General features: G+C 42.8%; 1 protein-coding gene across 2 annotated transcripts in view; it reads left to right on the top strand.

The window, feature by feature from the left end:
* Positions 1 to 22,501, top strand: part of UBTD2 (ubiquitin domain containing 2) — a 70,660-nt gene extending 48,159 nt beyond the window's left edge. For both annotated transcript variants that reach the window (XM_044454488.1, XM_044454489.1), the window contains exon 3: positions 15,469 to 22,501. In XM_044454488.1, coding sequence (XP_044310423.1) covers positions 15,469 to 15,866 — 398 coding nt within the window. In that variant the 3' untranslated portion in view covers positions 15,867 to 22,501. The remainder of the gene's footprint in view (positions 1 to 15,468) is intronic.
* The last annotated feature ends 3,964 nt before the right edge of the window (positions 22,502 to 26,465 follow it).

Consider the following 26,465-nt stretch of genomic DNA (forward strand, 5'->3'; position numbering starts at 1 on the left):
AATCACACTGCTTCATGCAACAGAATTTTTTGAAGAATCCAGATGGTGTTTCTTCAGTTTGTAGCCCCCTTGTGTTTTCTCACCACTTCATCCATCTTTTTTTTCTTACTGGAAAAACCTGTTAAGGAAGAAAAGATGGAAACAGCTGCACTATGCTTTTTAATTGTTAGCACTAGGAGCCCTCAGATTGGAAGCACCCGTGGTTCACGGCAATCAACAAGAGTTCGGTCAAGAATATGGGCTTAACCTCTGCACAGCTGTTGGCTTTGGATGTATCAGCTGCTAAATGCTGACCTTGCATGTGTATTAGCATATTTGACACTCTAAGCTGGTAAAGAATTGCAGAATAAAGTGGCTCCTGATTCAAAATTCTACCAAACATTCATATATAAATCCAGTAGTTCCCAGTTTTGGAACTATCAACTTTTGGAAAGCAAAAAGGTAATTAATCATCTCCTTCAGATTTTGCTTCTGAGGAAATAATATGAATACTGGAATCAAAATACACATAACAAATCCAAGTGATAAATGCATATATCGTTACAAATTTGGGATTCACTGTAGCAGGGTCTTAACCTTACTTGCCAGTGAAATGCTAAAAAGCCACAAGGTGATGACAATTAATTGAACAAGTCAGAAGTAAGTGCTTTTACCACACTGCAAATTTTGATTGTAATATTTTTATCTGTCAGGTTATGTATTAATTTCTTAGGCTCTCTGTATATCTTAACTTACTTACAAATAGTTCTGTTATTACTGATATAAGTGCACTATTTATTTGTTGATGTCATTAGCATATCAAGACAGTAAAGATAAGTGTAGCCTAATTGATACCATGCAACCCAGTAACCAGTTCAGACTCATTTTAGTACCAGGCTAGTTTTATCGAAACAGTGAAGTGTAACCAGTTCTGCCCTAGGCATATATAATCTAGCATACATAAGGCAACATTCTGACTGGGTTCTGATGACACACCACAATGTGTTGTGGGTTATTTAGTCTGTAACAAGCCATGGGTTAAATGGCACCAATCATTGCCTGATCAGATTGCAACTCTTATTCAGGGGTTGTTGTATCATGGGAACCTGGCAAGTGTAAGAGGTGAAGGTTGAGCAACAGACAGTGGGTTCTGTGAGGGTTGTTTAATGCTTGCATACTCCCTGCTTGCTAGATTAGCACAATATGACAGTCCCCAAGCAAGGGTTGCTTATTCAGAACGGTGACCCCCACATGCATACGCCAGCTGCACCAACAACTTCTTTAAGCTTTGCAAGTTGAGCTCACTCATTACATTTCTTGTATGAATAAACTGCCCTTGAAGAGCATAAACAGGAAACACTGCATGAAATAGTTTTGTTGATAGAGGAAAGGGGGGATTGTGAGGTAAGAGGTGGTTAGTGGGATTGTGCAACACAAGTGCAACTGAAAATAGATTGTATGCATTTTCCTGTATATGCATATAAGGTTATCTTTGTTGACTTCCTGCCTCTACAGGTCATTTCTGTTTCTTTTTGAATGGCTGCTTTAGGCCCAAATCCAGGTGGACTTTGGATTGGAAATGTTTAAAATAATGTTTATAACGGCCCATTAAATCCGTCAAGAATGCTGTCATAGCCAAATGTAAATTTGTTTGCAAAAGCTAGATTGGCATAGGTTGGAAATAAGGTCTAAGAAAAACATAGTAGGTGTTGTTATTTTGTTTATACAGTGCAATCAGTGTGCATGACATTTTACAGAGCGCCAATGTGATGCTTGGATTGGGGACTGGGAACCAGGAGTTCTAGGCTTCACTTGGCCATGAAGCTCCCTGGACGACATTGTGCCTGTGACAGCCTCTCAGCCTAACCTACCACAAAGAATTGTTATTATGAAAATAAAATGAAGCTGTGGAAGCTGCCTCAGGCTCCTCAAGAGGAAGAAAGGCATGATATAAATGCACTGTAGTAATAATAATAATACAGGGTGCAAATGGACAGCCCTGTCCAGAGGACATACAATATCAAATTTAATGCGAGAGGTTAGAAGTACATACAATGTGCGATTCAGCTGCATACACTGAGACTGATTACCAAGGAGCATGCGAGATTCAGGGGGTTGTGCCAAACGCTTAATGGAAAAGAAGGCTCCTGAGGAGAGATCTAAAAGAAGTAGGAAAGATGGAATCATGTAGGTGTTCTGAGAGGAAGCATCAGAAGTAGCAAGAGAGACAGGGTGGCGTTATTGAAATAAGGAGATCTCTGCTGCTTCTCTAGACAGAAGATTGCTATCACTGTCAGTTAGATGACATTGTGCAGCTATTCTGTCTTCTGTCCCTCAGCAGATTTTCTAGGGTGAAAGAGGAGACGGGAAAGGATGTGAGAAAGCACAGGTCGGTTATTAATGCAATACAACAAGGCAATGGTGCTGTCAGGGCCTCATCTGCAAGAATCTCTTTGGTCAGCTGGGAGTGGTAGAGCTGGGGAAACAAAGATCAAGGGTACGGATGCATCAGCACAGAAAAACAGAAAGATGGAGGTGGAGGGGTGGCAACAGCAAGGCAAGGGAGGACTCTGAAAATAAGGCTGAGGAGTTAGTGCTGGATTTCGGGGCACACAAGGAGCAAGTGTGCCAAGGAAAGGCGTCACAAGCAATGAGAGGGCAGAGAGTTTTGACAGTGTGGGTTTGTATAGCAATGGTTGTGTGAATTGGCAGTGTGACAGAGGACACTTGATGGGAAGGCTCGATTGGCAGCTCACTTGTCAGTTTAAAAATGGTAGTATGGCTTTCAGACAGAAGGAGTCTCCCAACATTAGCAATACATGAAAACTTGTCTGAAAAAGAATTGAGAGGGTTTATGACTGAACCTCCAATATCAGTTGATGCATCCATTAAGCACTTTCTGTTTCCTGTATCTGCCTCTCTTTTAATGGAAATTGCTTTAAGAAGTTGACAAATGGCAAAACTGCCCAGCTTGCTGAAAGAGTCTTTGATATGTATATCTGGGTTTTGCATGGCACTAGATTAATGAAGGATGTTGCCATTGCTGTCTCAAATATCTGTTGATTCTGTTTGGCTGCTTAGCTTAATCCTGTTTTAAAAATAAGTGCTCCTGTTTCAGAAATAAGCATTACTGAGTAAATGTGGAGATGAGAATTGCACAAAACATGATGGTATTACTAGCACAAAAGCTGCAATCCAGGGCTGTTCAGCATGATGCAGCCTCTCCACATCTTCACTCTGCCTGCAAGCAGTGTGGCAAACTTAAGAGCTTCAGCTATTACTGACTGAAGGGGGTGGGGGTTCCAGCATAGTTCTGTCCCATTGTTGCACAGGAGCTGGGGGTTCCATTGCACACCTGCTACTGACTAGTTACGTCCAAGGACGAGCTTTTACTTGTTCCTCAGAGAAACACATGCCTTGTTTAACCTGTTAAACTGGGAAAAGGTTATTTGGCCTTATTCTCCATTGGCTTATTATGTATTTCATTAATAGCTTCTAGTGAACTGTGTTTCTACGCCGTGATGCTTGTGGAAGGCAGTTTGCAAATTAGTTATTAGTAAAAGTAACCATTTTGTGGAACCCTGACAATTAACTATTTTATCTCAAAGACTGCCCCCCTAGGTCTGCAGACTTGCCACCTGTCTTTATGAGTCTTGAACACCAAATAAGAAAAGTTCTGTTCACTCAAGCATCATAATACTGTTTTATTGCCTTCTGTTATTGGAGCCATATTAAATTTTATTGCTGGCTTGTGCATTCTGCTGTTATTTTCACCTTTTTCAGTTTTTTGTGCTTGATGCTTTGTTGTGGCTATGTATGTATTTTGGCAGTGCTTTGATTGTTTGAGAGCCAATGTGGTACAGTGGTTGTACTGGCACACCCAGATCAGAAAGACCAAGCTTGAACAAGGCAGGGCCGTCTTAACGCATGGGCCTGATGGGCACTTGCCCGTGGGCCCCATACTAATCTGTGTATGTTAACCCTTGGAAAATTGGAAAACTTCCAGAATTAACAGTAGGTGTCATAGGGGCCCCAGTACACTGCTTTGCCCAGGGCACATAATGCTGTTAAGACGGCCCTGGAACAAGGAAATTGACTGGATGACTTTGCGCCTGCCGTTATCATTCAGCCTAACCCACTTACAGATAACATGAGTGGGAGAAGAGGCATGTATATTGGCTGAGTTTCTTGGAAGAAAGATGGTGGTGTAACATGTAACTGGCTTACTGTCTTACCAAGCTACTGATAAGATGAAACACAGATTTATTAAATGAGTTAAACTTGCATCAACTAGCTTCAGGTGCACAAAATGTTGTTTTCCGTTAGCAGGCATTAAAAATGCATAAGCAAGTAGGGCCAAAAGTTGTATTGCTTTTTGTTTTAAATTTTGAGAGCTCATGTAGTGTGGCGGTTAACGTGTTAGATCAGGACTAAGGAGATATGGGGTCCTGTCTACATTCAGCTCCAAAGCTCACTGGATGAATCTGGTCCAGTCTCTGATGCTTAGCCTAACTTCCCTCACAGGGTTAGGTTGGAGGATACATTTGAAAGGTGGACTGTGTAAAACCTGAGTTCCTTGGAGGTTAAACGGTGGGAGATACATGCACTCAGTACCATTTGGTCTGCCACTTTTCTAAGTAGAGCCCAAATATATGCTAGGTAACAGAATCAACTAGTAGATTATCTGCCTTTTTCACTGGTGTATATATTTGATTAGATTCTAAGGATAGATAACATTGAAGCATTAGACACAGTGAGCTATAATCAATGAAAATGTATGGCATGCTACATTTGACTGGAAATTGCAAAACATTTGGTTGTAATAGATGCAACAGATTACGATGGCTATGTCTCTGAAATAATAAATTTGAAAGTTGGGCCTATGTTTGCAGTTATGTAGTTGGGTCGATGTTTGCAATTATGCTCCTTCTCAGGGGCAGCGATTGCATTTTTCCTTCACCACACCTAGATAATATGCAAAGTAATAAGTGAGAAGGGAAGAGTTTTGCTCTCCAGGGGCATGATGAAAGAGAGAATTAAACTTTCTGAGCTGCTGGTGAGTTTACACATTATGCTAACCCCAAGAATAAGCCATGGTTTCTTGTGACTTGCTTGTTACTCCTGGCAATCAGATACTCTGCCACTTGTTTCCCACCTGTGCCAGGAAAGTATTCCAGGTGCCTTTGAGGCACAAATTGCCATTTCTTCATTCCCTATGATAGCAACCTTTCTGCAACTGGGGTTGTCAGCTTATGAAGGACCCCCCTTCCCCACCACATCCCACTCTGCACTAGGCTGTCAAGAGTATACCATTTTCTGAACCTTTATTAAAATGGTAACATGTTCACAGACTTTTCCCCCACCCAGACAATGGCCTTGTCAATATCATCCTCCACTTAAGCTCTTGCCTTGCTAGAGAACAACCTGGGGAGGAAAAAGCTGCCTCCCATATTCCCATAGTAATTAGCCTCTCCTTGTTCAGTTATAGTCCACTTTTGGCTCCCCTTTCCTCTTCATGCTTGCTGCTTCCCTCCACTGTTCTCCATTGTTAGCAATGGGGATCAGCAATGATAGCCATATTTCAAGAGCAAAGAGTGGAGAAGAATTCTGTCTGCCTGCCTGCCTGCCTGCCTGCCTGCCTGCCTGCCTGTCTCTCTGCGGGGGGGGGGGGTGCGCGCCACAAGACAGAGCAGTGGGTAGCTCAGTAAATATACACGAGTTTCATGACAAAGTGGTAAAATTGCACAGGGGATTACTCAGATTTTATAGCAACAGAATTTCAAGTGTACATACTTGTGCAAGGCTGGGAAAACAATTTCTTAAGCTTACAAATGCTCTCAGTTATCATTCCATTTCGATTTTTAGGCGCATGGGAGTGGAGAATCCTGACAAGGGATCAGGGAATATAGCATTGGCAGTAGTGCAGCCATAAAAAGCAACAAGGTTTTCAGTATTTTTATGCGTGGCTCTCTAGCCATTCCCAGGTACCCATGATGAAGTCACCCTTGCCAGATTCACATATTTCAACAAACCACACTTAGAACAAGCATCCTGAACAACCCAGCAACAACCAATAGTTTTTCAAGGTGGTTTGTTTGTGGAAAACAATCCATAATGAAAAACAGATGTGACAACAAGCTACCTTAAAATGACTCACAGGGCAAGTTTACACATCACAACACAGCTAATAAGAGCTACATAGGGTGGGTTCATGAAACAACCCATAGTGCATCTGAGAGATGATTAGTCATGCCATGAATGTCCCCTCCTTTTTTCCCCTTCCATCCTCCTGAGGATACCCCAGTGCAGCAGAACCCATCTCAGACATGCACAATTTCTAAACATCATTTTTTTCTGCCTGGACTGGTGCAAGTATGCAGTTGTGTATTTCCATAGGTCCAAAATGGCATGTTTTGTCTGGGCAATATCCTGGGGGAAATCTGCAGTTAAAGTGCAGCAGGCACACCATATGGGCATTGATATAGAAAAGCTGCCAGAAGTTTTATTTTTGACTCTGGGTTTCTCTTGGTAGCTGTCACAAGCTGGGCTATCAAAAGAAATCAAGCCACAAAGCTCATGGAAAGGTGGTCTCTGGATCATCTCTTTTGTGGTAAGGTCCTTTAGAGGTTTTTGGTGGGCGACCTGACTCCTCTCATATTTTTCTCATGTTTTCATCCTTTTCTGAGACTCCAGGTGATTGAAAAGGTAGAAAATGTGAGCCTCCCTCTTTTAGGGAAACATGGACAGCTAGCCACCCAAACTCTGGTTCCTTTTAAAAGGGCCTTTGACAGGTTTCCCCGTATTTTTGACAGGTCATGAATGCTGGTATGAAGGCATATCTTATCAAAAAATCCTGGGGGGCCCTGTTCAGGCCATACCCTTTTAAAAGAAACCAGAATTTTTACAGATAGCTATCAGAATGCTAGTTCTTCTTAAAAGGGGATTGCTATCACATTTTCCTGTCCCCGATTACTTAGAATATCAGAAGAAACTGGAAAAGTGACCCCACCCCCCCAAAAAAAGAAAAAAAAGAAAGAATCTAGCTAAGAAAGGCACTAGATCACACTATCCCCTTTTTACAAGGATAGATCTATCACACCTTTGGTTTGGCTTGACAGCTTGCCTTTTGGCAGTTCTCAGACCAAACTAAAGGTGGGGAAGGCAATTTGGAACCTCTGGATCAATGTCCAGTGATCCTACCTGCTATGTTTTGGAAGCAGATACCTCGCTGAACATTGCCTAGCTAAAGCAGCAACATTTTAGAGTCTCTGTAGGTGCACTTACAAGAGATCATTTTTTAAAGGATGCTAATATTGGTATATATTAGGGGGTCCCAAGAAATAATTAAGAAATTGGTTTGCAACTTTGAACAGCCCCTCCAAGCTGCTACTTGAACATTTTGAAGGGGCTGCCACAGACTGTCAAATTGGGGATTGTGAAAACCGGCTGTTAAGCCAGAGATCACAGTCACTGTGTTGGCATGGCAGGGGAGGGAGTAGAAGTTGCAGCAAGCTTGTAAACATAGCAGGAGAGACCTAGCTGGTGCCACTTGCCACAAACTGCCTCTTGGAGCTTCTGGTCCTGGCAGTGACCTGCATGAACTGGGTAAGAATAGAAAGGGCTTTTTTCCACTCTTGCCAAACGGTATCCATGATGAGGTTGGTTGCCTTGGTTCAGGTGACTTGACAATCCATTGCAGGTACAGCAACCCCTGCAACAACTTAGGGGTTGCCATAGAAGCTTGTTGCCCTGAAACAAGCCTTCCTGCGGAAATTGGTCTGGGTTTGCCTGACATGATAACCTTTAATGGCTTGTCACCTACAGTGGATTGCCTTGTCATGCAGACCCCGTAATCATGAGAACCAGGTAGTTCTTGCTACTGTTTCTTTATCACTGTGTAAAGTCCAGATATCAAATGAAAGTAGTGATAACACATGATTCTGTAATGTCATGTAGAGAATCTGATTTACAAATTTAAAAAAGCATATTTCTTAGATACTAGATATTTCTTAAATACTCTTAAGAGTGGCTAATGAAGAGTGTAAGAGCAAAACGTTGGTGGTTCTTCACAGTCTTATGCAAATACACATTGGTGGGATCTACAGCTCTGTGTTGCAGCAACTCAGAAACCCCTAGAGTAAAAAATCAGGAGCAGACATTCCATCTCCTGCCCATGAGGGAGAAGCCCCAAGGTACAGCCAAATATCTTGGGGAGATGGGTAGAGACCTGTTCTCCCCTGCAGAGGAAGGCAGGGCGTGCTCCAACGGAGCAAAGCTCAGGGAGCCCAGGTTCCATTTAGATGCCAGGAAGCACTTCCTGACAGTCAGGACCCCAAGGGTGTGGAATGGGCTTCCACGGGAGGTCGCTGGGGCCCCATTGGTGCGGGTGTTCAAGGACAGGCTGGACATGCACATGGTGGGCACGTCATGAGCGGAGCCGGCTGGTGCCGGAGGTCAGACAAGATGGCCCAGGAGGCCCCTTCTGACTCGCTCTGTTTCTATGTTTTTTCTATGTTTCTACCTTGCTGCACAGTTCCCCTTCAAGTACCGTCAGCTCAGCAGCATCAGGTAATATTCCCTTGATTAGTGCCGGGGTGGGGAGTTCCTAGCAGAAGTTCATAATTCATGCTTCCCAGTATTCCAGACTCATTTATGCATAGTAGTTCGATTTCCACATCATCTCATATCTTTTGTGTTTGTTTAAAATGTGTGCTGGGACTGAATTAGAAGTAAATGAAGTACACGTTAAAGAAGAATGTTTTTTATAGAAGCTTGCCCTCAAAATTTCCTCAGTGGAAGCTCCCCTCCCCTCTTCTGGTACTGCTTCTGGCTTCTCTGTGACAAAAACTGCCTAATATTTTCTACCTACCCTTACCACCCCTGTTACTTACTGGTCTTTACAGCTGGTTACTTCAACACATGTGTTCAAGAGGCACAGTGTAGTAATGGCTGTCCTTGTTTCTACGGGGCACAATTTCCACAGTTCAGCAGATTCTACCACTTGGTTTTGCTAAGCTTTTAATGCATTTGAGCAGAAAATTATGTGCCTCCATAGATGCTTCCTTGGAAAGGGATGGGGCTGCATGTTGATTTCTAAATGTAAGAAGCAAAATGCTACCATGGAAATTACTAGAGTATTTTTTTGAAAGAGAATGTATGTATAGTAGATAATTCTAGTGAAATGCAAAGCTGAATAGCTCATTAATACTCTGTTATGATGTAATGGGAATGATCATGAACCCAGATGCAGTGCTTTTTGAACATGAAAGCTGTTCTGCTAATATATTAGAGCTAAATTTGAATGGTGCAGAGAACTGACAGCAATACTGCTATGAAGGTGAAAACATGAATTTGCAAGTCACTTTATACATGCTGGTGTCCAAACCATTTGGATTTCTGGATAAATCATTTTCTATAGAGTCATGGACTTCTATCAGATTTCCTGACGTGGCCACCATTCTTCTGTATAGGGTGCAGTGATGGATGCCGCCTTTATTACTTGCACCCAGGGATAGGCAGTCTGATGTCTTCCATATGTTTCCAGCAGCTACTCCCATAATCATAATCTCTGACCATTTTTGCAGAAGCTTATGGGAGCTGTAGTCTAAAACATCTGCTTTGTAACTAACTGTTCTATCTTCCAAATAGGGAATAACTACTCCTTTTGAGTTCCTTTAAACTCTCTGCTCCTTCTATATCACTTTTGGGAAGAATGTAGATGGAGTTTAACTGTGTTCTAATGGCATTTTGCAGCTTTGACTAGCTTTGCATGATAGAGCAACCCACGATGAGCAGCCAGCCCTTCTGAGCTGTTGTGTTGTCTGAATCCAGAGTATTTTCTGCAATGCAGCATTTTTGGGAGTAAGCCATACAGAGAACCCATGGCTTATTGTAGGGCTGTTCTTGCCCACAATGGGCTGTTATGCCATCTGGTTCTGGAAGACTGATTTTTATTGTGAACTGCCACAATCAGCTACAGAGCCACTTAGCAAAAGTAGCAATCATGCAGTCTGATATAGGACTAAAGTTGAGTTGTGCCTCATAGATCTGGGACTAAATGAGGACTATATGGTACTATGGATAAGTTGTGCCTCGAAGGTCCCTCAGAAACATGCTGAGAGTGGACAGAAAGGCAAAGGGGGAAATAGACCATGACAAACCAGTGAGCCTCTGATTGCATTTCAGCAACCACATGGCGTAACAAGCAGTTAGCCAACTCACCATGGTGCATTTTCAGTGTGACTTTATTCTGATGCGTTGGCTCCTTTCACACAGTATTGCAAGATATACTTTTTAAAAAGTCTTTCAAAGTGCTCCTTCTACTCCATTTTCTGAATTCCTGATAAGTAGGTTGTGGCATATTGAGGAGCTCTCTCACAACAAAAAGGGTTCCATTTCTTGTATTTCTTCTTTTTTCCAATAACAGTTGACTAGAGGTACAAATTCAGTTCTGCCCCATATTTCGCCCTTTTCATAGTACTTATAATTGTTTCTACCTTAACTGAGCAATGTGAAAGTTTAGAATTCTGTTCTATCCAAGGATTACAACATTAGAGACATGCTTTAATTTATAGAAGTGGCAGAAATTTATTCAGCTCTTCTAAATGTGGCTCATGTACTCCAGTCCTTTGAGTTTATCCTTCCTTATCTCCCCCCCGCCCGCCAAAAAAAAAAAAAAACGGGTACTGGCTTAACAGGCAATAAAGTTCAAGTTCAGCTCTACCTTTTTGGTTGCCTGCTACATGTTTTATGTCTTTTGGCATTTTAGACTGTCAGAATGAACGAATTAAGTCCTGTCAGCACTGGATGATTACCTTGATGATAGTAAAAGCCAAATTCTTCTGTCATTCATGATTTTTAAAGCTTCATTTTGTATTGATTTGTGATAACTTGTACATGCCAGGAGACAGGGAAATATAATCTTGTTTTCTTCTTTTCGAAACTTAAAAAAATATAAATGTTGTGCTTTGGCAGAAAGGGTTTTCACCTGAAGAACATTATATTCTTTGGTACAAAATCTTGAACAAGAACTAAGCTTCAAATATATAACACACAATATGATTAGCATGTCATGTCAGTCACAAAGTCATGTCCAACCCATCGTGACCCCATGGACAACGTTCCTCCAGGCTCTCCTGTTCTCCACCATCCCCCAGAGTCCACCTAAGTTCACAACAATTGCTTCAGTGACTCCATCTAGCCCCCTCATCCTCTGCCATCCCCTTCTTTTGCCATCAATTGTTCCCAGCATCAGAGTCTTCTCCAGGGAGTCCTTCCTTCTCATTAGGTGGCCAAAGTATTTGAGTATCTGGCCTTCTAAAGAGCAGTCAGGGTTGATCTCCTCTAAGACTGACTGGTTTGATCTCCTTGTAGTCCAGGGGACTCAGAGGAGTCTTCTCCGTGCCCACAATTCAAAGGTCTCAATTCTTCTGCGCTCAGCCTTCCTTATGGTCCAGCTTTCACAGCCATACATTGCAACTGGGAAAACCATAGCCTTGACTATACGCTCTTTTGTTGGCAGGGTGATGTCTCTGCTTTTTAGTATGCTGTCCAGATTTGCCATAGCTTTCCTCCCAAGGAGCAAGCGTCTTTTAATTTCTTGGCTGCGGTCACCGTCTGCGGTGATCTTGGAGCCCAGGAAAAAAAATCCTCACTACCTCCATTTCTTTCCCATCTATTTGGCAGGAAGTGAGAGAACCGGATGGCCATGATCTTAGTTTTCTTAATGTTGAGTTACCAGCCAACTTTTGTGCTCTCCTCTTTCACCTGCATCAAGAGGCTCTTTAGTTCCTCTTCACTTTCTGCCATTAGAGTGGTATCGTCTGCATATCTTATGTGGTTAATATTTCTCCCGGCAATCTTAATTCCAACTGGTGATTCATCTAGGCCCACCTTTCTCATGATGTGCTCTGCATATAAGTTAAATAGGCAGGGCGACAGTATACAGCCTTGCTGAACTCTTTTCTCAATTTTGAACCGATCAGTAGTTCCATGTCCAGTTCTCACTGTTGCTTCTTGACCCACATATAGGTTTCTCAGGAGACAAGATTCTCTGGTACTCCCATCTCTTTAAGAACTTGCCACAATTTGTTTTGATCCACACAATCAAAGGCTTTAGTGTAGTCTTTAGCATTCCAATCCTCCATGATGATAAGGACATCATTTTTTGGTGTTATTTCTAGAAGGTGTTGTAGGTCTTCATAAAACCGGTCAACTTCAGCCTCTTCAGCATCAGTGGTTGGGGTGTAGACTTGGACTACTGTGATGTTGAATGGTTTGCCTTGGATTTAAACTGAGATCATTCTGTCATTTTGGAGATTGTATCCCAGTACTGCTTTTCCTACTCTTTTATTGACTATGAAGGCTACTCCATTTCGTCTGAGGGATTCTTGCCCGCAGTAGTATACCTGATGGTCATCTGAATTAAATTCACCCATTCCTCCCCATTTTAGTTCATTAATTCCCAAGATGTCGATGTTCAGTCTTGTCATCTCATGTTTGACCACGTCCAGCTTACCTTGATTCATAGATCTTACATTCCAGGTTCCTATGGAGTATAGTTCTTTACAGCATCTGACTTTCCTTTCACCACCAGATACATCCACAACTGAGTGTCCTTTCAGCTTTGACCCAGTTGCTTCATTCTTTCTGGCACTACTAGTACCAGCCCTCTGCTCTTCCCCAGTAGTGCATTGGAGACTGTGAGGAGACAGAGGGGCTCACCCCTTTTCCTGGGGCCTTCCACAGGGCCGGGCCGAAGACAACAGGGTGAGGCTGGGAGTCCATGTGGGGAGAGCAGTTTGCAAGGAAGCAGCGGCCAGGGGATACGAGCGAGCACACAGCTGTATGGGATTGCGGACCGGGGCAAGGACAGCTGGGTTGGGTGGAATGGTGCGCGAGGAGGGAACATAAAGAGGCGGCAGAGGAAGGCGGAGGGAGGAGAGAGAGACGGCGAGAGAGCAAAGAGTGTGGAAACGCACGTGTGTTGGAGGAAGAGCTGGTGCGTCTGCCACTGGCAGGCCAGGGCAAACCTTGAGCAGAGACTGGGCAGTGCTACTTCCGGGATGACGCAGCTCATTGCCATAGCGCCAGGGGGGAAGGGAGCCGGAGCAGGCAAGGGAAAGGCGCTGTGGGAAGCGTGTGGTGAAACTGTAACAGAAAAATAAAGGCCTGGTGAGTGCACCAGCTTTTTTGTGTTGCTCTTCATGGAGAAGCTGGGAAAACGGGGCTTTGGCCCATAGCCCCCTCCTGATGCAGTCACAGAGACCTTCTGACCTGAGTGGCTCATCTTCCGGCATCATATCCCTTTGCCTTTTGGTACTGTCCATGGGGTTTTCATGGCAAGGATTCTGGAGTGGGTTGCCGTTTCCTTCTCCAGTGGATCAGCTTTTGTCAGAGCTCTCTACTACGATCTGACCGTCTTGGGTGCCCCTACAAGGCATAGCTCATAGCTTCATTGCACTACACAAGCCCCTTCGCCACGACAAGGCAGTGATCCATGAAGGGGATGTTTAGCATACTTTAACTATATTTTAAACTACAGGTATATATGAAGCAGAAGTGAGCAGAAAACTTAAAAGCCTCAAAATACTGCTGGAATATATTAAACCCTTTATTGTAGAATGATAAAAGCCCAATAGATTCCACCTAGACTGATTCCAAGACAGATAGCATTACCTCACCCACTGTTTTTCACTTGCACGCCTTTTAATTCCTCTGAAAAGCAACTTCCGGTTAATGATAAACCAGAGGACTTTCCTGGATGTAAAAGGACCAAGGAGGTGATAATCCAGTCTTCTGCCAGAAATCTCACCCAAAACCAGCCTTGTCAAGGCAGTGCACTTAGTCCTTTTGCTCACTGGCATCCTCCGTTACACATTTGGAACTGGGTGATTCCAGTCAACCTTCTTTGCCTCTGCAACCAGAATTGAACTGCAAAGCATGCCGTTGCACTAAAAGCCCTTTGAGCACCTGCTAAGGTTTTTTATCCCTCTCCCTCCAAAATTGTTCCTTTATGCACCAATCTCCTTTGTAAAATCAGGGGGGTGGGGTTGGGCGACATTGCCGAATTCAATATGGGGGCAGTGGGGTTTGCATGTGCCTGGCAAACTGCATGTTTTTCACCACTGTTCTGAACAAATCCAATCAAGAAGTTGTTTAGCATGTTACTAAAGAAGGTAGAGATTGACTGCATTCACACACGGTGCCAAACCAGGCGACACAGTATCTTACCTGAAGTGCCAGGTTCAGACAGGCACATGGTTTCCACACATGCATGATTCCATGTTCTTCCACCTTCCCCCTTAATGGCAGCTGCTGTCCCATCCGTCCCCATGGCCGAAAAACAATTCCATGGTGCACCACTCCTGCCTGAATCATCTGTCTCTGCCACACAAAAACCCTGTGTGTGGCCATAGCCAGCTACCTTTTTTTGGGGGGGGGAGGGGGAGGTTTTTTCCTCCCTGCTGCTCAGCGAAGCCGCTGTCTATGTACTAGAGCAGCACTGTTACAGTAGAGGAGCACTAGAAGAGCACTTCGCACTGCTGCCCTGCTCTGTGCCCATGTACAAGCACACCCACACCTCTTCCTCGCTCACTGCTCACTCCCTCATCTACCAGGGGCTGCCTTCCCCCTGCAGCCAGGCACACGGAGGGCATCAGTGGGGGTACCCCTGCCAGGGGCTGAGGCAATCTGCCCTGCCGGGAGGGGTTGCCTGTGCAGTGCCTGCGGGCATCTGCCAAAGAACGTTCTCCAGCCGCCCACAAGGAATGTGCTTGTCCCACAGCTGTGGTGGAGGGTGGGGGACAGTGAGGCTTGCTGGCAGTCCTCAGGAATGCCAGGGACAAGAGGGGAGGGTGGAGATAAAGCGGGAGATGTGGGCTTTTTGCATGCTTAAAGGCAGCTATTCTTATTGTGGAACAGAATTTGAAATCAGCATTTTATCTGGCAATAAAGACATTTGCTTTAAAGTTACCACAGCTGTGGCCATGAACCAGAGATACCACATGTGGCTGTATGTACATATGCATACCAGTTTCTCTGATAAATAGTTCCTTACCACTACTTCCTCATTCCAAATGGCTGTTTAACTTTCTCAGAGTTTAAAGTGCAGTTTGGCAGAAGACCTCAGTATGTAGCAACGCTGCCAAACCTAAGACAGAGAATTGTATCTCTGTGAATTTGAGATCCACACTTTCTCGAGTTTGACCACACTGTGTAGGCAAAACCTGGTTATTGCAGTCCCTTTATATTTATCACCCATAACTTGAACTAAGTCTATCTTGTGTTTAATTTTCCTCCTTTAAAAATGTCTCAGTGCTTACAAGGAGACAAAGGCACTGGTGTGGTTTAGATGCAGAGTAATAATACTTAAACCCTGGATTCGAGGTGAGGGAAGGTGGCAACAAACTAAAGGTAAGCTGTGCCTGTACATCAATCTGAATCAAAATTGTGTCACTGACTCCCATTTCTTTTCCTTCTCTTCTGAAGGTGCTCTTACGGAGTGCTATGATGAACTGGGAAACAGATACCAGCTTCCTGTCTACTGCCTTGCCCCGCCCATCAACATGATAGAAGAGAAGGGCGACTTAGAGACCCTGGACATTCCTGATCCGCCACCTAACTCTGGTCACGAATGCCAGCTTCGTTTACGCCTCTCAACAGGCAAAGACCTCAGACTTGTGGTCCGCAGTATGGACACTGTCTATCACATGAAGAGAAGACTGCACACAGTAGAGGGTGTGGAGCCCGGCAGTCAGCGGTGGTTCTTTTCCGGCAGGCCACTGGCAGACAAAATGAAACTGGAGGAGCTAAAAATACCAAGGGACTATGTGGTGCAAGTCATTGTAAGCCAGCCCTTAACAAGCCCCACCCCGGTGGAGAACTGACTTGGCCTGTATGCCTCTTCTTTCCCTTTCCTGCTGTTCTATCATGAGGGATTTTTTTTCACTGTTTTCATTCTCCCATGCTGATGGATTGGTTCCAAACATTGACCAGCAAAAATTCCATCTGTGATGGAGCTTTAAGGAAACACACACACTCTCTCCTGAACTACCCCTGAAGACTTTGCTCAATTTAGTATTTCTTAACACCCCAGTAAGAAACTCTTAACTAAGTTAAAATGAAAAAAATGTGTGTGAGAGAGACCAGGCCTGCAGTTAAAAGAAGATAAAGCTGAAACTGTGCTTTGAACTGTAAGTGAAGTATTGATCCATGAAGGGGAAAAGCACTTTTCAAAGGATTAAACCAAATTGAAGTATTTCATGAAATCGGCATCACTTACAGTTCCACCAATCAGTGTAGTCAGGCTGGTAAATCTACGGTGCTGTGATATTGGGAGGGGTTGTTTCTGTTACGGTTTTGCTTACTGGCTCAATAAGGCTGCTACATAAAGGGACTGGGATAGGCTTTGAGGTGCACTCAGAAAATAGTATGATTGATCCCAAATTCAGGTTTTAGAAACAGGTTATAGTACATTCCAGGTTAGCAGCAAATCATGATTTGTCATTGTTGGCTACAGTATGTAGTAAATACTGCCTTCAGGAAAAAAAAGGCAATAATTTGGTAAATCATAGGGTTTAAACCCTAAATCCATGCATTTTATTGAATTGCTTGTGTACTGTAAAGCTCCTGGCTACAAGAAAACTTGTTCTTTGATTTACTAGCACCAGAAATGGGTCATTGCTAGGTCTAGTTAAAAACTCAGTTATTGAAGGAATACCAGGCTGAGAGACAAAAACAAAAAAAGTACAGGGCCTCTATCACTTGGTATGTTTCCCTCTAATGAATTAACCCAAGATAGTGATCTTAAAACCCTTTTATGGATAGCAATGGCTATGAACAAGCTCAGGAACCTTTCAGAATCATACACATCTTTAAGGTATAGGTATACAACTTGCTTCATAGCATCTGTTACTCCTTTCCCCTGACTTTTATATCTGCTTGCCAGTTAAACTAGTGTGTGCACACACATGCACACACACATCTTCCATTAGAAACACACATGGCAGGAAGGATTGAAAATATACTCCCTGGAAGGTGACACTATTGTAGGCTGTCTAATTACTTGATCTTTACATTTCACCATTGCAGCTTTCAATACATTTCATAGTCTGCATTTGGGGAAAGTGGATCCACTAGGCTGGTGAAAAACAGTACACATCCCAGGAACTTCTAAGCAGGATGGCATTTTTAAGCACTCTTTATCTTCCCTGCCATGGGTTTAGTTGCACTTCTTCACACTCGTGCATCCAACATGTCATTTAATTGGAGCTTCAAAGTGACCTTGGCAATATCATACATGCTCACATTTTCCCTTCAGAATGTGAAAGCAAGCTGTATATCAGAGGAGCAGGTCCTCTGGACAAAATTGCTAGTGATCCTACATAGAACAATAGCCAATTTAAATTTGGGTGATTGACACTACTCAAATCTGTCAAAGCAATGGGCACCCTTTTTACAGAAATACATTTGCCTTTCTTATAAGAGTTTGAACTTTTGATGAATTTCTCTCCTTGTTTTTGATAGACCATATTCCTGTTAGCAACATTATTATTAATTTTCCACTGTTAAGCTTTTACTAACATTCTCACCAGGCACCAGATCTGCTTGTCTTTTTGCATGTGACCCTCTTCAAGTTTTATAAGGGAGAAATTATTCTGATCCATGGAGAACAGGATCTAAGATGAGCATCTCCTTTTTGCAGTGAGCAAGTGTCCTATAACTAACCTAACCTAACCCTAAACTTACTTAGATTATCTTGCTGTGACAGCTAAGAACTGGAATGATAAAGCTTATAGGGTTTTCAATGTAGATTAGATTTGAAGGAGTTTCAAAAGGGAACCATGATGGGTTTTATTCTCTAATTTGTTTTAATCCCTTTTGAGGAAACCAGATTTCACATTTGGTATCACTTGTCACATATAGTCATCAGAACTACAGCTCTCCTCTAGGCACTGTCTACTACTGCCTAATCTTTAGTTCAGTCTCAGGACGAAGAATACTTAAAATGCTATGGCAACAACATAAAGCAAACGAGTTTCTCTTTTCCAGGTACTGACTCATTCTCCCACTTTCCCTATATTCAGTGGCACTAATATTCAGAGCAAGCACTTCATAATGAAGTGCAAATTGACACAGATCCTACACTGGTCACAAAGGGTGCATGTTGACTTAACATTGAGATATTTAAGGTAGAATCTAAATGTGTTCCAGCTCTTTTCAAAATCACCCCACATGCAATCAACGTCAAAAGAGTACGAGCTTACTGCACAAAACTCTTGACAGTTTTCCTATTGGGGATATTGGCTAGATTTTCGTTTACTCCATCTGTGTCTGGTGTAGTTCCTTTTCCTTTCTGTGGACAAAACAGGCAAGCCACTGCCACCGCATATCAGAGGAAGCAAGTCCTGCAAGATAAAGCATACATCCAGTCCTTTTTTCTTTTTCTATGTTAGGAAAAGAGACAAAGATAATTACAGCTGCTAAGGATCAATCAAGGTATATGCAGGCTAATGACTTTTAAAACAGCTTCTGCCTCTTTTAGAATGTGTTCTCCAAGATCATTTAGACCATTTTCAGACCATGTTTCTTGATGACAAAGAAAGCCGCAGTGGGGGAGGTGGGCTCGTCAAGATGCCCTCCATGGAGCCTCTTGGAGGGTAAGGACAGGCCTTCCACTGCTCCTTGTTGTCATTGGCAACAGACTGGGAAGAAGAGAACTGGGAAATGAGTGACGTGCATTTCAAGGAGATGCTTGCTCTTGTCACGCGTAACAAGAGGTCAGGTAAGAAAGGAGCACTGACTTCCACCTCTCCTCTTCCTTCGGTGCTGGGGATGGATGTCCCGTCATCTCTGTTACCCAGATGGGCCCTTGACTGCTGCTTCAGGATGCCATCCCAGAGCACTGGCCACACTTGATCTTAATAGTCTTTCCACATGCATTTTAGAGATTTGGCAAAGAATTAGGCCATTGGTAAAACACTCTGTAGCAAATGCATTGTTCTTAAAGAGGAGTTGCAGGATGACATTTGGAGAGCTGCTCTCTTCCCTCCCGGCCCCCTCATCCCATGGCTCTTCTGAATGCAGTGAGAAAGTCTGCCTGACAGAATTGAGCTCATTCTTTAATGCAGTGATAATCTCCTGTACTATTTACATGTATGTGTTAATATATATGAAGGAATAAAAACGTGCAATTAGATCACATCTTTTAAAATGAATATGCAGTGGGAGAAAGGGAGCTCTCATCCCACTCTTGCAATTAGAATGGGATAGCTTGGAAGGAAAAGTTTTGTATTCCTGCATTCAGAATGGCAGTAAAGATTTGGCCAGCAGGAATGAAGGGCCAACTTTGAACTAGTGTGTAAATGTACGTGCATGGTAAACGTATATACCTCCTCCTTGCACTGATGGTAAGCACTCAAGGACTGCTGTCCTTTATAGGCAAGGTGATCAGAGCTCACTTTGGGAGCTCTGACTCTACACAAAAAAAAATCTCATGGATGAATAGTTTTTACTTTGATTGGAAAGTGCATGCATCTCAGAACAAAGCAGGAATCTTCCTCCTCCTGTTTATCACTCTTGAAAGAAATCATTTTAAGGGTGAACTTGATTATAGGTTATGAATATGTCGCTAGGGATCTGCACCCCTCACCCCCTCACACAGGAGTTAGGCTGAGCAAGCCAGCACTGTTCATCTCTACCCCCAAGCAATTTCATTCATTACTTTTAACAGAAGATCAATTCGAACAAGCACTGTTAAGTGCATTTGAAGTCTATCAGTACATAGACTGGAGTCTGATCCATTGCCTGCCTGCCCACCGGCCTGCCCTCTCCCGACCTAGAAGCTGAGCTGCCTTCCTCTCCCCCACCTGCTTCAGTCCAGTGTATATCAGGGAGATGCATTATGAAGACAGAACACTTGACTTTGAGCTATCAAGAGCAAACAAGCAAGCAGTAACAGGACAGATACAATGCATTTCTGCGTCACTTCCAATTAGCATGCTTCCCTTTGCTAGTGAATTATATCTACAAACATGTGGTGGTGGCAGGTCTGCTGAGCAGAGAGCTTTGGTTTTCACACTTGTTATTGCAAAGGTGTCACTAGTACATGACCCAGGAGTAATGGACTGTCTGTAATCTGCTTGTCCTGGAATAGCTTGAAAGGCGAAAGGACAGTAGCACTGTTTGTACTGCTTTGTGTAAAAAGAAAGAAAGAAAATGAATGACTGAATGGAGACAAAAAAATGCTCACTGTACTTCACCCTATTTGGAAAAAGGACGATGTGATCAGAATGTTGATCCACTGGCATAAGCATCAAAGATGCTTTCACCCTTCTATCCAAAACGTTTGTCTATGAGATTCTGAAAATGTTCCTATTAAGACCTGTCTTTATAATTCCCTGGATCTTTAAAGGGGCATTTTAAGGAAATTATGTGTTGTGAAATTGCAGTGTAATAAACCAGGTTTTAAGATTATCTTGATGGGAAACATAATATCCCTTACTTTTCTTAATATGATAGTTTCACAATTCATTTTACAAAAATCATTAGGATTTTTTATTGATGTGATAGAGCAATATATTCAGCTGTATATATTCAGCACAATATTTGATAAAACAGGATAAATGTCACTGACAAAATGAGGAAATTGTCTTGCATATAAGTGCATTATTCCTTAGGGAGAAAATATAATAACAAAAACATACCTATTAGGCTAATGCAGTTTTGTCCTGTTTTTAAAAAATCACTTCAGCACTGCAAGCATTAACATATCATCTCTTAATTTGTCTCTATCATGTTTGAAATTGATTTGTTATAGTTATGCATATCAGAAGCCTGAAATGATCTGGCTTTCTAACAAAGAGTTCTCTGGTTTTCTTTATATGATCTTGCCTGCCTAGGTGGTATTTGTTTAAGAATGCAGGGAGCTTTCTGTGGCTGCAGTTTCTTCAGAGCTCAGGCAATAATAATTGGCAATAATAATCCAACTCTGATGTACTTTATTTGCAGCCTTTTCCCCAAATGTGTTTAATGTAAGAACACCCAACAGTAGGTAAGAAATACTACAAATGCTTTACTAAATTTAGACAGAAGTAAACTGCCTTTTCAACAGAAGTTTATTCAAAACCGGGGGAATTTGCAACTGAAACACTGGCAACTTCACAGTTCTTTTGTCTAGAACTACTTTGGCTGATTTTAAAACATTTGGTGACAACAAAGTGTGCTTAATTCAGCCATTTTTTCTCTTCTCTCTACGTAGTTTCTGGTTCAATTATATGGAGCCCAGGAGAACAGACTCCAGGGCTGTAACTCCCCTTTTGGGAGAGGAGTGTACAGTGATGCATGTCAGCAAGCTTATTAATTACTAATACTATAAAGTTTGTTTTTGTTTAAGCACAGTTGGCTGCATTATGAAGCCTGAACCCAGCTGGCATTCAGAATCCATGAAGAAGTGGATGAGACTATGTATTGGATATTTCTGGGTATTGTGCAAATGATCTGTGGATCAAACCATGTTGTGAAATAGACAGTGCATGCAGGATCATTTTCATTGGGGATAGAAGACTTTATCTTTTAATTCTCCCTTTTCTGGCAATTGGATCCAGCCAAAGATGGGAGACAACTTCAAGGGTTTGTGTTTGTTTGTCGTTTTGTTTTCTAAACACAGTTTGCTGGGGCTTTAACTGAAATAATGAAATGGCCTTCTGCCGAGGGCCTTACTGGTGCCTCTCTTCTCCATGTCCTGGGAATGTCTAGAAACTGGAGATCGCCTTTTGAGCAATGTCTGCAGTTGTGCACTAGGCAGCTGGAGGTGTGTAATGACCCTCTTCTCCAATGTGATGAGCGAAGGACATGGGTTTAATGTCCTATTTGCCTCATGGTAGTGGCTTCCAAAGATGGCTGGTACCATCAATTTGTATTTCTTAAATAAAATATCTTCTCTTTTCTGGTAAAAAAATTTTGTACAGTGTTTGTTGTGTGCCATGTATCAAAGAAGCATTCATTGTTACATAAGTGGCTGGTAATTTGGTACTGATACAAAGAAACACAGTTTCAATAGCTAAACAGGGAAATCGGATGAGGGGACTTACCATGATGTTACCCTTTTTCCCCTGTAACTTTTATAAAATTAAGGCATCTTCTACACGTACACACAGGTTGTGTGAAGCTTTTTTTACAGGCTCCTTCAGCCAAAGGACAAATCCTTATCCTGTTTGGAATTTTAGTGGACATTTGGTTAACCTTCTCAAGGTGCACTATATATTTATGCTGTACCTCTGTTATGCTGACACTGCAGTAGTTTGTGCAGACATTTTAAAATCTATAGTAAAGCACAAGTCAGTTCTTTGTGAACACCTAAATGAAGTAAGGGTTTCTAAATGAAGCAACATGATTTCCTGAAGTCAGAAATGTGCTGTATAGCGAACGCTATGTATTAAACTGAAAGGAAAAATAAAACCACTTCTGGTTATTTTTCTGCTTTTAAAAATAAAACTGGTACTGGAAATGCCTTGCCTTAAAATACAAGCTCTGTGTCCTTTTTCTCTTAATCTGGAGCTAAACAGCAAAATGTCTCAAGACTATCTTCTTGTGAAATGATGTGATGTTCCTGTAATGCCCCATTATTTGGGTAAATACCAGTATTTTGGTTTTGGTTCCTATTTAGTGTGTTTAGTGTGTGATGGGCAAAAGAAAAGAAACTTCTTAAACTAGTGACATGCCTACATTATATCTAAAATGTAACACTTGAAGTGCATATGCATCAATTTAGAAACACTTTATGTACACAGGATACACATACACCAGGATGTCACAATCAGACTGTACTTCCCCTGTATTTCTCCAGCATTCACCTGAAGAAAAGGTCTGTGTGTTTCTAGTGTTGCAGGCATGTTCTAGTCTTACCAAGTATGTTGATATGTACTACACGGTTACACTCATTGTGCATACAGCCTGGATTCCAGTTTCAGGTGGAACATGCATTTTATGCCTCCTGAAGGGAAAATAAGCTTGCATGTTGATTCTTTAAGAGGATGGAAGGTTAGTCCAGGGGACATTATTATAGCTGCAGTGAAGACCTCCATTTCTCATTTTCTATGGACAGCTGCCTCTTTTACCCCATTGGAGAGGGTAATCAAAGCAGCATCAAAAAGTACCCAGGAAATCCCATCTCTGATCTGTGGAGTTGTAGCTATAGCCTGAATTTGCTCAGTATAAAATATTTGTTATCTATGAAACAGACCTGGGAATTTCCAAGTGTCTCCCTTGGAAAAATCCTCAAGGACACCCATGGGGATGACTATGGACTTTCCTTGAGAACTTGACTGTAGGGGCTAACATCTCTTGCAGTAGTGTAGAAACTGCAAGAGATGTTAGCCTCTAAATGACCACCCTCAACTTCATCAAGTCTTTGTGAGAAGCTAGGTGAGATGAGGCATGAAGGAGAAACAGGAGGAAGCAAGTAGGGCACAGCTGCTATATTTTCCACTAGTTGATCAAGAAAGTCTGCACACTGGCTGCAGCATCAACTAAATCCAACTCCAAAACTTGGCCAAACCAGAACACCACTTCACTGTAAATAGGGCATGTAACTATAATGTGTAAGAGGGCCACCTGAAAAATGGGAGGAGGTTTAAATGATACCTCTCCCAGCACCAGCAGAGCCCTTTGAATCTTGAATCTGTCTTACATTGGTTCTCTCTCCTTGCTGTGTGTCATCTGCAAATTTCATGGGCAACCCCTTTATCCCCTCATCCAACTAATTTATAAATGACAATGCAGCTGATGCATTCCCAACTCCCCTTGGCTGACCAGGCCAACTGCCACTCAGAAGGTTCTCTGGCGCCTCTTACCTGGCCAGACACTGGATTCTGCTCATGACTCACCCGAGTATGGGGAATAAAGCATGTTCATTGAAAGGGTAAAACACAGGGATGGTGAGAGACTAAAAGTCTAGATTTGATAGGGATAAAAATGGGGAAGGAATGGGGAAGTTGGAAAGCAGAAATTTATAAACAACAGCCAACCACACATCGTCCAACCCAGTCGAACCACTTGGACACAGAAAACTACAAAGCTAGCCCTCCCCTGCATTGTACATGTAGTTACGACCTCCTATGCCTTCCCTGCTTCTTCTTCACTGGCTTTTTCATCACTGGCAGCAGGTAGCAGGCTGGAACCCCTGAAGAGGAACAAAGGATCTTCCCCAGTCCCTGACCTTTCCTCCCCCGCAGCATATCAGCTAACCCACAGGGCAATGGCCCATCTCCCAAATGCCTTGGTGCCAACCCCTGCTCCTCGGCTGCCAGTTGTAGAGAACCATCCAGCCACCTCTAACATCCTTGCACTCTCTGCACTGACTGTCAGGATCAGGGCCTGGATGACCCTGCAAGTGCCCACAGAACCAGGAACACCTTTGCGGACACTCGCAAGGAACACCTGAGAAGCAATTACACAGTGCAGCTGGAGACCCTGAAGACCAGCATAACAGGCTTCCCTGCACTCCTGCGCTTTGCCACAGCAACACAAGCTGTCCTGGTGACTCCCTGTGCTCTGGCCCCTGCATCTCTATGCCCTGCTCCAGTCCTGCCTTGCACCCGCCTGTGCCCTTCCCGTTCCCATCCTCCTCTAAGTAGACCTGCCTTGCCCCTGCTGCTCCTACATTGGCTGCTTTGACCTAACAGGAAAATGATCTTAGAATTATTCTGGGACTCTCTCTCCCTGTGTGCATGCATGGTCTGTAACTCACCTCTAGCGCCTGTAAGACTCCAGACTCTGCTTGAACTCTGCTTGGACTGGGCATTCTGCTCCTCCTTGCTGCTGCTCACAGTCCAGTCCTCACACAGATAACATTCCCATGATCTACTACATCTAGTAGTTGAGCAGTCTGTGAACATTTTGGAGATGTTCACAGATGGCTCAATTATCTGTTTGAGAATTTCCCCCAGTATTCACAACATGCTTCCTGGTCTATAGTTTCCTGGATCTGTCTTTCTCTCTTCTTGAAGACAGAGACATTTGCCCATCTCCAGTTTTCCAACAACTCATTGGTTCTCTATGAGTTCTCAAAAGGAGTTACAGTCTCTTGTCTCAGCTCCAGCCACACTTTCTTAAAGGCACTGTCCCTGTGGCAGTCATGGTGCAGGGCCTAGCCTACCACAAAGCAGTTTCCTAACACCAGAATATTTCAAGAACCACATTTTCCCCCATCCTGGACACCATGTGAGTTTGGTTGGGACCCTAATTTAATTTTGTTTTCTACTACCAGGTAAAGTGAGTAAATACCCAGGACAAGACCACATTGTGGTGCCTAGGATGTTAAATGTCCTCTTGAGATAAAGGTACACCCAGCCTCCTCACTGCCTGATTTTATCTTGATTTAATTGATCTTCAGTTGTTTTATGGCTATCATTTTATTTTATGGCTGATTGTGCTTGCTTGTTTTGTGGTTTGTTTGGTTGCATCTTTATCTCTTGTATTACACTAATTTAATAGAAATAGTTTCCTGTAATTTTCATTTTAAAAGGTAAACAAAAAATTAAGAGTGTCTTTGCACAAACCAAATTTTAAGTCTTTGCACAAATCAATCATGTTTGAAGAAACAACTGTGTAGGTGATATACCCTTCCCTATACCAATCAGTGTCTCCTACCCTTAACAATCTGTGATGGTGAGAGAACATTTCATTGAAAGACCACATGGAAACACCCTATCCAGAAGGGCAATGTGATGCAATTTCAAACTACAGTTCCCAAGATGTTGTTTGATACTGCATGCAATGCACAGATGGCATTCTTGAATGAAGGTACAGCTCTTGCCAAGATTTCGCAGATGAATTTGTTATCTGAAGAAATAACAAATCCATTTGGGTATATTAGCCGATAACTGGCGAATAACAGTGCTTCAACCTCAGTTATCTGTTTGCTGTCATTCCTATCTAAACCCTCAAGTGACTGCCTGTACCCCTTCAGGCCATTTTGGTCTCTTTCCCCAATATGAGTAGACACCTCCACTCTCCTCTTTCCTTTCTGGCATCCATTATGCTCTCTGTCCCTTCTTACACACTACACAATGCTTTGTTTCAGCCAGATCGTTTCCTGCCTTCTATCTCCTCTATCCATTTAACCAAATACCAGTTCTGCCTCATCACCATTCATACAATTATGCTGCCTATTTTTATAATCCACTGCATATCTGAATACCTCAATTTCATGTCTGATTGCCTCATGCTCTTTCCCAAAAAGGTGCCCAGATCCCTGCCATGGCACACAAAGGTTTTTGGTTACAGATGTCAACACCTGTCATTCAGGCATAATTATATAAGTTGATGTGCAAGTGTAAACAAGGACATGTGAAAGCAGTGCAACACGGAACAAAATTCTAAAATAATACAGGAGGTTATGTGGCACTTTGGGCTAATTACTGAATGGTACATAGAAGGATATTGAATATTGATGAGTCTGGGCAGGTAATTCATTTTGCCCTTAT

The sequence above is a fragment of the Varanus komodoensis genome, unplaced genomic scaffold (genome assembly GCF_004798865.1).
Source record: "Varanus komodoensis strain SLA01 unplaced genomic scaffold, ASM479886v1 scaffold7_3, whole genome shotgun sequence".
Classification (NCBI taxonomy): Eukaryota; Metazoa; Chordata; class Lepidosauria; order Squamata; family Varanidae; genus Varanus; species Varanus komodoensis.